At 43.9% G+C, this 12,520-nt stretch overlaps 1 protein-coding gene across 1 annotated transcript in view; it reads left to right on the top strand.

The window, feature by feature from the left end:
- Positions 1 to 10,199, top strand: part of LOC135828362 (slit homolog 1 protein-like) — a 29,787-nt gene extending 19,588 nt beyond the window's left edge. The window contains exons 10-15 of the mRNA XM_065340816.1: positions 2,100 to 2,234; positions 2,987 to 3,130; positions 3,997 to 4,131; positions 6,590 to 6,736; positions 7,712 to 7,849; positions 9,037 to 10,199. Of these exons, the coding sequence (XP_065196888.1) occupies positions 2,100 to 2,234; positions 2,987 to 3,130; positions 3,997 to 4,131; positions 6,590 to 6,736; positions 7,712 to 7,849; positions 9,037 to 9,500 (1,163 nt within the window). The 3' untranslated portion in view covers positions 9,501 to 10,199. The remainder of the gene's footprint in view (positions 1 to 2,099; positions 2,235 to 2,986; positions 3,131 to 3,996; positions 4,132 to 6,589; positions 6,737 to 7,711; positions 7,850 to 9,036) is intronic.
- The last annotated feature ends 2,321 nt before the right edge of the window (positions 10,200 to 12,520 follow it).

The raw sequence follows: 12,520 nt of genomic DNA, 5'->3' as shown, positions 1-12,520 counted from the left end.
ATGGCCAACGGTCCTCAGCGCTTGTTCAGCACCTCCATGGGCGACACTGACTCACGCTGCTATCTGGTATTCAGGAGGTATTTGTCGCGTTGGAAACGGAGCGTCTCTGTCAGTTCGTATCCCTGGTGATGTTGGTGCCTGGAGAGCACTACATAACATAAGTGGGGCTCTTCAGGCACAATCTTCCTCAGCCTACTCAAGCTCAACTGATGAGGGATGAATTCCCCTAAAAGCTGTGTATTGAGCGGGGAGTGGTGCTTTCTTGCAGGTTTGCCGAGTCGACCGTTCCATGGACTTCTCATGGACTTCTCGTGTGCTCTGGATGGCAGTCGTGAGTCAATCAAGTTAGAATTCAAGTCGGCAGGAAAACTGCGAGCTCCCATGTAGGAAGCACCACACTCTTCCCCTACTATCGCCGAAGTCGCACCAACCTCTTCTTGACAGATAAAAAGCGCTTAGAAATGATTTTCTCCTGTCACTGCGTCGCAACGCACAGGAGACGAATGCGTGGTCGGAAAGATTCCGCGAATCTCGTGTGGCAACCGGTAGGCATTTCCCAAATCAGGCCGATTTTTTCGCCCAATTGGCTTTTTGATTGCCTAAGAAAATGTCCAAATTCTCCTATATCATGAGCCCCAAAGTCAGAATTCGGCTCAAAACTAGGCATTTCCCAAATTTCCAAAAGATTTTTCAACTAATCGGCTTTTTGATCAGCTAAGTGTCCAAATCCAACAATATTGTGCGCCCCAACGTCAGAATTCAGCTCAAAGCGGTACTGAAAATCACCTCTCGCAGTATAGATGTACATATACATTTACATGTACATGTAAATGCACGTTTTTATGCACGTTGTGGAAGCACTATAACATCCATTTCCGCCGAATTCAGGGCGAAAATTGTAAATTCGGCGCAATTATCGGCGATTTCTTTACAGCCATTGATTTCGGTGTCTTTTCCTGCTGACCATTTTCGGAAATGTCTGAAGTCCTAGTCACCTTTCGCAGATAATGGCTATAGAAATGATATGTGCATGCTGTTCAGGCCCTAGAACATCGATTTTCGGAGATTTCAGTGCAAAAATTGCGTCGAAAATTGCGTCGAAAATTGCGTATTCGGCGAAAGGATCGGTCATTTCTTCAAAACCACTGTTGCCGGCCAATTTTTCGGCCAGCCGATTTGGGAAATGCCTAGCAACCGGGAACATGGAATACACTGCATAGTTATTGTGCTGACGGTAACCATCATTGGGTCGGCCATTTCTTGATCCATGAAAGTCGACAAGCTAAATTGTATAAAAATGTCAGTTACACAAGAGAGATTGGAAGCTTTGTTACAACTCTGATTTCACGTATTACTACGATCATCAGGCACCTAAAAACGTTAGTTATTATTATGGTGGATGCTCTGGGAGGTGAAGTGAGAGATCATAACCTGGTATGCGAGAAACTAGCTAACATGTGCATTAACGGCAGACTGCAAACTATTTTGCACGTTGCAATGCTTGAAGCAGGCAGGCATAGTGGGATGGTCTAAGACCATGATTGAGAAACAGAGGGTACCAGGTTAAAGTCCTGCTTGGAAGCGGAAGGATTTTTTCCAGCCGTGCTGCGACCCACAGTTAATTGGGAACTCGTGGCCTGGCACGAGGAAAACATGGATGCAGTGAATGGGATTTTCGGTCTTTGACCACATGCTGGTGAGCTGATCTACTCACCTCCCACCGTTTTAGGAGCTGCATCTGCGCCTTGATCCTTGAAGAGTGGTGGCGTTCCGACGGATGCGGAAAACTCGGCCTCTATATAGAGAAACCGAGCCTGACGCGACCCGTGAAAAAAATGCTTGAATAGGAGAACATTGATTTTTTGAATTGCAGGTGATATGGAAAAAGGAAAAAAATATCTAATAATACCCTCATGTACAAAGTACTGCTTTTCCTTTCTCATTTTGTGGGAGCTTGGCCAATTCCGTTGTCCAGGAAAGAAGGTAGCAGTGCCTGTTCATTCTGTCGAAGTACAATAAAATCTACCACCCAACGTATCAAGTATCAGGATCCTGAAAAATGTTTGTCTGTCGTTATTTCTCGTTTTTCACGTGAATAGGTGATGGATTCTTTTGCGTTGTCGATGGGTGCAGAGCTACAGTATATCCTTGTGGTGCCAACAGCAATTGCGTTAGCACAATTGGTGGCACAGTCTGTGTATGCAAGACTGGTTACATTGCACCATCCATATCAGGTGTGTCACTCGCGTTCTGATTATGAAACCCTGCAGTGAAGAGCAAATTTACCATTGCCGTCTGGCAAAGGATCGTATAAAAAAATTGAAAGTGCAGGTGCTCTTGGACCTTTCCGAACCTGAGCCTTCCAAGTTGGAAGGGTGTTGGTTTGCGCCTTGGAGAAGTGTTGGAGCTAGGTGTCAGGTTGCCGAATGTCTCAGTACTCCTTGTCAGTTGTGTGCCATTTTGTCGCACTCGCTGACTGTATAAGATCTGGTTACGTTGGTGGACAGTTTGGCATAACTCGTAACATCATTTTGTCCTTTTCCTTTCTTCATCAAAACTGTACTACAATAATAATATTCCTAGTATTGTGGTGTTGCTGTTGTAGTCATTTCCCCTTAAAAAAGAGTAAATTATCGTGTCCGTTCCCGAAGGGAACTCACGACCGCCGCTAACACCCGGTTGACCCTAGCGGCAGATGCAGTGCTGAACGGTGGGGGTGAGTAGTTAAGTCTCACAACCACTGGCACAAGTGCCGAGAACGACCCCATTTGCTGCATCTATGTACCCCTTGTGCCTGGTCACAAGTTCCCAATTGACTGTTGACATTTTGCCGTATTCCCTGCAAAAGTCCAGGATGAGAATGGATGGAAAACGCTTGGTTCAGAAAATTTTCGATTTGTTCTTCTAGATTCGCGTGGACAGCGTATAGATCCATGTACTATTTTTTAAAACACTTGCAATGTGTATTTCGGTCCATACCTGACAGGTGCTCGTTCGGGCTGTATGGATTTTGACGAGTGTAAATCAATGTCAGTGTCCTGTCCCAGCAACACGAAATGCGTGAACACATTGGGTAGTTACTATTGCGATTGCAAAGCAGGCTTCAACGCGACCTCATGGCCTTACACAGGTAAGATGAGAAGTCCAGGCTGACAATAAAAAAAAATTTTAAATGGAATATAATTATAGGTTGGACCCATTTTTAAGAGATTGCCGACTCCTTACTTTTGATTGGATTCAACGTTAGCCTATTCTGATTTGTGTATTCGGTGGTATTGCGGAGGTGCGGATTTTCCTTTTGATACTCCATGTATTGTTGTTGTTGTTGTTTCAAATCTTTATTCTCACGATAGCCAGTGGCCAATAAAAGATTGTTGTTGTTGTTGTGTTTATTTTAATTCGCAAACCAAACGGGCAGATCTGCCCAATGAAAAAGGTGGCGAATGCAGATAGAAAGCAGTAATATTCTTAATGAAATTGGGGAAAGATGTCAAAAGGATAGAGGTGGAGAGACACTAAGCCAGCTGATCATCAAACAGGACGTTCGGTACTCTAGGTACTAAGGGTATGCGGGCTCATGCTGGCGCGGAACTGGCGGAGCGTGGAGATGGCACCTATATCGCTGGGTAAGGTGTTCCACAGCCGGGCGCCCCAGAACCCGAGGCAACCCTTGCCGAACCGTATTGCGCTGAAGGAGGTGAATAAATATCCTAGTCACTAGTATTCCGTGGACTGCAAATGACGTGACATCATCATTCTTATCCTCGTGAAAACAATGCGTAAATAGACCTGCTGCTTCAGTAGGATAGAATTGGATGGAGAGCCAGGGATTAATTATTTATAGTAAAGAAAAGGACCAAGTTGCTTTTGGGTTTAACCTTTTCATGCCAACGTTCCCACCCATGAACACATCTTTTGAGAAAGTTGTACTTTCAACAGCAAAGAATATTAATTTTAGGTTCACAGTCGTGAACATCATTCTGGTTCTATTGGCAGGGTGTTTGGATGTGAACGAGTGCAGCTCATCTCCACTGAGGTGTGGCATTAACAGCGAATGTGTCAACTCTATTGGAAGCTACCACTGTGTCTGCAAGTCTGGATTCAACGCATCAACATGCTCACGCACACCTGGTAAGTCAGCTTGCTTAGATGGTGGTGGTATGATACTGAAATCACCAACACTGCAGTCCAAGCATTCGAACTAGTCCGACTGGCTTTTGAAATCCCGATTTCGCCCGAATTGAGTCTCAAAACCATCCTTATTTAAAGAATTTTTAAAACCCGGATTGGGATCGTTATCTCCTTATATTTTTGCAATGGCATACCCGGTGCTATTATGGAAAACCTGACTGAACTTCTAACTCGCTATCCTTGGACTTTTCTTGCCTCGTATATGGCAAGGAATAATTGCACGGGTCACATAAGGCAGTACGTAGTGTGATTTTCACAATAACTGCAGTTACATGTACAAACGTAGGATACACCATATGGTCAGGGTGCCACTTTCCAGCAAATGAACTGTGGAAATACGTTCCAATTGTTTGTAAACTCCAACGCAACCACTCAGTGACACTCACTCATGACTAACTCGTCACTTTTACAAACTCATGAAAAATCTCTTCCCCTTACATTCACACTCAGAACCATGTATGAACAATTAAAATGAAACAATTCCAGAACGTTTTCGTGTGACTATCATCAGTGGAACATTGGGGGCGAAAATTTAATGAACTGTAATGTAAGGTATTTAAATAACCGACGAGGAGACAACAGTCGTAAAATAGCAATGAAAAATATCAACTGTGCACTCATAACCATGCATAAACAATTAAAATGAAACAATTCCAGAACGTTTTCGTGTGACTATCATCAGTGGAACATCGTCACATAATAAGAATCACTAAAACAACCAGTTATATAGCTAGAATATGAAAAGAAGGGTGAGAATGCTGCACAGCTAGTGGTTATGCATAACGCGTGTAGTGTGAACCGTTGCAGTGTATCTGAGAATGGTAGCAGTAGATGAATGTGGCAGCTGTGAGTGCGTGTGGACAAAAGTGGTGAGTGCGTATTATTTAACCCATTCAGCGCTACTGGGCCTTGCCTATGGTACTCTGCATATAAATGCTAAAAACAGGGCCAATAGCAAGTTCTAAAACTCCAGGGTTCTGGCAACTGGGATCCTCAAATATTTTGGAAATGATTGCCCAGACTATCGACCACAGGGTGACAGAATCGATACAGTCCCCAAAAAGAATAGCGCATCACAACAGGGGACGCAAGTTTGCTCAAATTGCATGAAATACGCCAAATGCGTGAAATTGCAGCTGAAACATCGCTGAAAAGAGAAGAAAAAAAGACGCGTAGTGTTTCCAAGCTGGATTCTTACCAACAACCTATCGTACAAGAGGCAGGATCATGATCCAACTGACTAACAGTGCTTTTACACACCGGAGATTGCCAGAAATCGCTATAAATCCCATGACGTCTATAGACGTCATCCGCGCATGGGGGGCATTTTCAATTTTATTATTTTATTTATTTTACTAGGGCAATGACGTCTATAGACGGCATCAGCGTTCAATGGGTTAAAAGGTGTGAGTGCTACAACATACCATTCTCAGATACACTGCAAAGGTTCACACTACACGCGTTATGCATAACCGCTAGCTGTGCAGCATTCTCACGCTTCTTTTCATATTCTAGCCATATGGTTGTTTTAGTGATTCTTATTATGTGACGATGTTCCACTGATGATAGTCACACGAAAACGTTCTGAAATTGGCATTTTAATTGTTTATACATGGTTATGAGTGCACAGTTGATATTTTTCATTGCTATTTTACGACTGTTGTCTCCTCGTCGGTTATTTAAATACCTTACATTACAGTTCATTAAATTTTCGCCCCTGGCTCATCATCAAGGTGAGAAAAATATTCACAGTCTTTCGCATCGGTAGGAAAATCACCAGTCTCAAGGATCAATGAGTACATGTATGTACAGCTCCTAAAGCGGTGTGAGGTGAGTAGATCCGACACACCAAAGTGGTCACAGATGAAAATCCCTTTCCAGGGTTTGGTGTTTTGTGGAACCACAATTCATGCATGGTAGTCTAGACCTATGGCCCGGACGACTTGGTGTGAATATGTGAGGTGAAGAGCAGGAAGCAAGTAAGTATAGCAAAGTCTAATGTGTTGGGTACCTTTTCTTTTTGAAGGGAATGTAGAAAAGACAATTGACTCCTTGTATACATTTCGGGAAGCCACGTTGAAACTGAGAAAGAAAATGTGACAAAGGGACCATTCTAGAAACATATTAATTGAGAAACAATACCTTTTAAAACACAGTACAGCGGTACAGATATTGTTATTTTCCGGAGAAAGCCGCACTTTCAACACTCGAAAGTCACCCATAAAAATGGCGTGCTGCTTATACTCCGATGATCAAACACCGGTGATAAAATAGGATAGATGTCTGCATTTCTTGGCAAAAAAGGGGGAGTTACTGCCATACTGCGGACAGCATGCATGGTGATGTCAAGCCGATTGTTTTCTTTACTTTTATCGCTTACCAAACGGTACGATTATAGGCTCCGATCTGATTTGTGAGGATGTTGACGAGTGTGGCGCAATGACCGCTACTTGTGCTAACAACAGTGGATGCATCAACTCAGTTGGCAGCTACTCGTGCAAGTGCAATGCTGGTTTCAAGGCATCAAACACATCATCAGTAGCAGGTGAGATCTCCACCAGGTTTTGCTCCCTGTGTCGAACTACAATCTAAAGCATGTCCACAATGTGCGACGATTCAAACTCAACAGGGAGCATTGAAATTACCGGTGTGCCACTCATGTTGTGCGGACGATAACCAGATCTATAGATTAATTCTTTATAATATGAAATTATCTCTTACAATGTATGTACATGTACATGTAAGTCTTGAGCAACGTTTCTTGAAATATTGTATGTCAATACGGATTTTTTTTACAATGATCACAGCTCACAGGCAAAGACAAAAAATTGCATAGTGGGGGCATAGTGATGGTGAGGCTACTAAAATAGCAATGAAAAATATCAATTGTGCAACACCATGACTGCATAAAACAATTAAAATGAAACAATGCCAACAATTTCGGAATGTTGAAAGGAGAAATAAATATAGATACGAGTTGAGAGTAATTTACTCTCCATTACTGTAACCAGATACTATATACAGTCAGAAAGGTCGGTTAGCGCTACGGAGATGTGTTGAAGCTAGGTGTCAGGACGTCGAATGTCTCAGTACTCTGTCAGTTTTGTGCCTAGTTGTTGCACTTTCTGACTGTATAATAAGTATCTGGTTACAGTGATGGAGAGTTACTTTCAACTCGTATCTATATTTCCTTCTCCTTTCTACATTTATTATTGGCTCAACATCCGAGTTTCAAATTTCGGAATGGTTTCATTTTATTGTTTAATACGTGGTTATGAGTGCACGATGATATTTTTCATTGCTATTTTACGACTGTTGTCTCCTCGTCGGTTATTTAAATACTGACCAAGTACATGCATGTAGAAACAAGACCTCTAGCAACGAAATGTCATAGCAGGCGTTGTCACCGGCGTCTATCAATATGCTTTTAGAAACATTTCACGAAGACAAATACATAATGAGTTTAAATTGTAGTGATACATGTACATGTAACTGATTCTGTTTATGTGTGTTCTGCTAGGAGAGCAAGGCTGTGTCAATGTTAATGAATGCTATTCTCAGCCCTGTAACCACGGCTATAAATGTATGGACACAATTGGATCCTTTTCGTGTGTGTGCAACGGTGAAGACGAGATGAGCAATGGAACACACTGCTTCGGTATGTGCCCGTGCCTTCCTCTTGAGTGGCGGTGAACAACACCAGTACAGTTACATGAACATTTACCTTACTCACGTGATTAGTACCCCTGCCCTGGGACACTATTCAAGAGAGGGCACTATTTTTTCAATGCTGGTGCTTTTGCTTCATCCAGATTAAAAAAACAAAACAGAGCCTAAAGTTTACTATAAACTATCACGACTCAACAGAAATGGCAACAAGAACTGCGATCTTGATCCTGAAATCACCAGTGCAATGGGATGGACAAGAACATCAGCAAAAGAGCACCAAACTTGAACATGTGCAGCGCTTGGTTACAAGCCCGAGGGGGGGGGGGGGCACTATTCAAGAAAGGGCTTTATTTGTTTGCTGGTTCTTGGAGACTGGGGAACTATTCAAGAGAGGGATCTAGTGATGCAAGTACGGCATATCCTAAAAACTGGTACCTTGAATTGTAATCAAAGGACGCTTTAAATACCCCGAGTATGCAACTATGATCTCGTTTGGTGTTGCTCTGTGTTTTAATACTACTGGTATACCGGGAAGATGCTAGAGTTACGTGTACTTCAAGTAGCAAAACTGAGGACTGAAACACTCGCAATAGCACACAGTAAAAACGTTTGTATGTGTGTAGGATGGAGAGCCAAGGTTTAATTTATACAAAAGAGAAAGGACCAAGGAACTACAAGTTACGCTACCGGTATACTGTCCACTAACACCACCAGTTACTAAACAATCAGCTCATGCGATAACATTGCAGTCAGTTGGTCAGCGTCGTGCAATGTTATCGCACGAGCTGATTGTTTAGTGACCGGTGGTGTTAGTGGACATTATAGCGTAAATTGTAGTTCCTTGGTCCTTTCTCTTTTGTATGTGTGTGTGTGTGTTTTTCGGCCAGTCGGCTACTATCAAGTAGCCATGTAGGGGCGTGAGCCCGCCTTTCGGCACCGAGAGTTGTGTTAAAAAAAGTGTGTTTACCGTCCATTGCACTAGGTGCGGACCTGTCTGAAGACATTGATCACGTCAGTGCTAAGACCTTGTTTCAAGGAACATTTAGAAAAGCGATCCTGTCCCGCTTTTCTATTACTGTGGCCGCAATGTTCAATTTGAACCTCCAAATGTGCTAAACACCTGCCTGCCATGCATGCTTTTCAACTCCAATCTCCTATCGCTCTCTTTATGTGCAGGATTACCTTCCAACACAGGACAGTCGGATGCGACGACTGACACTCCCATCTCTGTTGCCATTGTTGCAGTACATGCGTGCCTAGGGGTGGTGTTCATCGTGGCATGCATACTGGGCGTGCTTCTGTGCAAGTCTCGACGGGCGACGGAACACACCTTTCTGACAGCATCCCTGACGTCTACCCAACCCCTTGATGCATGCTCAAGTCATGAGATATACTCAAATCGGATCGTGACCGGCCACTGTGAAGCCAGTCCTTGCGTTGCGGCGCCACCAGCCACGACCGAGCTTCCAATGGCCCCGATCTCTTCCTCGTCCCGCGATTGTCCGGAGGAGATGGGCAACATGGTCGACAATGATGCCTATGGTGTTACGGAGGTGCTGAACATGCCGACTCACTACCTTCCTGATCAGGAGCAGGGCAGTGAGGATCTGGCTGTGGATTTAGTCTATGCAAACGTGTAGTGGACCCTATGCCATTGAACGATGGTCCCGATTTGTAGGTTATTCGGATATTAAACACATGACTCCTCGTCACTTTCAAAACACTGATAGGGTAGAATAGAACAGGACACAGCGTGACAAAAACAAAACCAATGCACCTCAAAATACTTCATAGCTTCCGGGACGTTCCCTTGCCTCTCGCTGTCAATGCCCATGACACCAGATCTGTTTATTTTTTTCCATGGTATCTTCTTAACATGTAGATTCAAACAGGGTCATTCCTCTTATTCTTCTCTCTCTCTCTCTCTGTCTCTCTGTGTCTCTCTCTCTCTCTCTCTCTCTCTCTCTCTCTGTCTCTCTCTCTTCCTTTTCGCAGGCACGCACTGTAGCCAATATAAACTGGTGATCAATTGCGGCTCTCGTCCGATTAAGCAATTGACTGATAATGTTGTTTATGACTGGTGATGTCTTTTGTAAATTGTGTAAGGAATTTTTTTATTTCATGCCGTAGAATTTCTCAGTACTCCTTGTAAGTTTTGCGCTAGATTGTGCACGTCTGATTGTTCAAAATCTGGTTTACTAGTAGTTGGTGGACTCGATCGCATAACTTGTGCCCGCAATTTCCATGTTACAATTTTTTTTATCACACCAGCAGAAACATTCCATGTACCTGTTAGATAATTCCCAGCCTACCTTTTGACATGATGAGCAGTACCCTTTTGACTTCTGTGTTTCTGTGTTTCTGGGTTGAAGCTTCCCTGTACGCTGTCCAGTCATGCTGATCAGGGAGGGGAGTATTACTACACGTAATAATTGAGAGGTTTGCCTTTATTTTGATAGCAAACAGTCGGGTGTCGGAAACTGGGTGATGCACGGCATGAAGAGCTCGAAGGGCGCAAGCACTGCACACACTATCCGGTATTGTATTGCTCACAACATTGCTTTTTGCAATCTGTACCTTTGCATGCAACGACCCAAATCCAGACAATTTCAGTAGACACTTCCTTCTATCAAACGTTTTCTTTCCCTTATCTTCAGGATAGTGCAGGGAATGCTGGAAATTTGGAAAACACATAACTATAATAGAGAAAGAAAGAAAAAAGTCAACACTTCAACATACACGGTACCGGTAGGCGATAAAATGATTTTTTGTAGACAAACACTTTGAACACATCAAGGAACACTTGTCACACTTTCACGAGGTATGACACCAAACAACTGCAACGATAACACATTCTCCTTCTGCACACATAGTTCTGGATCTAGTTCACGAATAAACAGAGCTTTTAATACAGCAAGATGTAACTTAGACCTCCTACGAGTTAAAATCGAAAAGATATCATCTTTTTCTTTCTTTCTTTCTCTATATTATAATAGTTATGTATTTTCCAACTATCCAACATTCCCTGTACTGTCCTGAAGAGAAGGGAAAGAAAACGTTTGATAGAAGGAAGTGTCTACTGAAATTCTGTGGATTTGAGTCGTTGAATGCGAAGGTACCGATTGCGAAACTATTATTATTCAAGCGGTTGTTTTGGAGGCCGTGAAAATAGTTTTGCAATGGTGTTGCCTACTCATGCAGAAGGCGGCGAGCAGCTCACGCATTTCACGATGTGGTTTCATTGCGATATGGCTGGCCTCTGAAGCGGTTGCCCTCGGCTTGCAGCTGTGGTAAATCATTCACCGTGGCCCATGCTCTCTCCTGCTCAACCGGCGGCTACCCTAGCCTCCGCCACGAGGTACGCGACCTCACAGCATCCATCATGAAGGACGTTTTGCATCAAGCTGTGGTGGAACCGCTGTTGGAGCCGCTGACAGGTAAGATGATGAAACTACGGTCGGCTTCAACTGAAGACAACGCCCGTCTGGACATCGGTGCCAGTGGAGTCTGGGGAGGTCGGTACGAGCGTTCATACCCCCCCCCCCCCCCCTGTTATGCTACCTATTCAATATCGCACAAGTAGAGAACCCCTCGATAGGCTACCTGCCTCTGGGTCATCCCTCAAATAAGAATACTTTGATGTCCGAGTTTTCAACCCCCACGCCCTCACCAACGCCAAGTTTGCTTTGCCTGCTGTGTACAAGCGACATGAGCAGGAGAAGCGTCGCCGCTACGAGGAACGGATCACCAACGTCGAGCACGCCTCCTTCTCACCAGTTGTTTTGTCCTGCACTGGAGGGTATGGCAAAGCCGCGACAGCACTCTATGCTCGGCTGGCATAGAATCTTCGATGCTCCCCGACAAGAAGCAGGAGCCGTACTCTGCCACAATCTCCTACATCCGATGTAGCAGTTTTTCTTTGCTTTTTCTTCAAGCGATTGTTGTCGCTCTTTACTCCTTGTTCTTTCCTCTACAAAACTCCTGTAGTCGTCGAGTGCCTTCATGATGGCTGTGAAATTGGCTGCCCACAGTAAAACTCCGTGTTTGAGAGTGCTTTGAAGATGTTTCGCGTCCTGATGGATCAAAGTATGAGCGCTCCTTGTGGATTCGATTATATAATTATAGGTGAGTTGTTCAAGAAATCAGTGTCTTCTTTCTGTCTCTGCCCTCACGCTGGCACAATATCAGCCTCTATATCCATGACAGCTCGCACCTCCCGTAAACTGCATGACTTAGATATATGTTCGCCTTCCGTGGTGATTGAAGACCCATGGAAGAATATATTATGTTCAGAATGATGTCCTAAGAATATAAAATAAAATAATTCTAGGGAATTCATAGGTATTTTTGGAAGGAATGGAGACAGAAGAGAGAGAGAGAGAGAGAGAGAGAGAGAGAGAGAGAGAGAGAGAGAGAGAGAGAGAGAGAGAGAGAGAGAGAGAGAGAGAGAGAGAGAGAGAGAGAGAGAGAGAGAGAGAGAGAGAGAGAGAGAGAGAGAGAGAGAGAGAGAAGAGAGAGAGAGAGAGAGAGAGAGGAGAGAGAGAGAGAGAGAGAGAGAGAGAGAGAGAGAGAGAGAGAGAGAGAGAGAGAGTGAGGAGTGAGAGAGAGAGAGAGAGAGAGAGAGACAGAGACAGAGACAGAGACAGAGACAGAGCAGAGA

Source organism: Sycon ciliatum, chromosome 12 (assembly GCF_964019385.1).
Source record: "Sycon ciliatum chromosome 12, ocSycCili1.1, whole genome shotgun sequence".
Taxonomy (NCBI): Eukaryota; Metazoa; Porifera; class Calcarea; order Leucosolenida; family Sycettidae; genus Sycon; species Sycon ciliatum.
The sequence above is the reverse complement of the archived record's forward strand: the minus strand, read 5'-3'. Positions and strand labels throughout refer to the sequence as shown.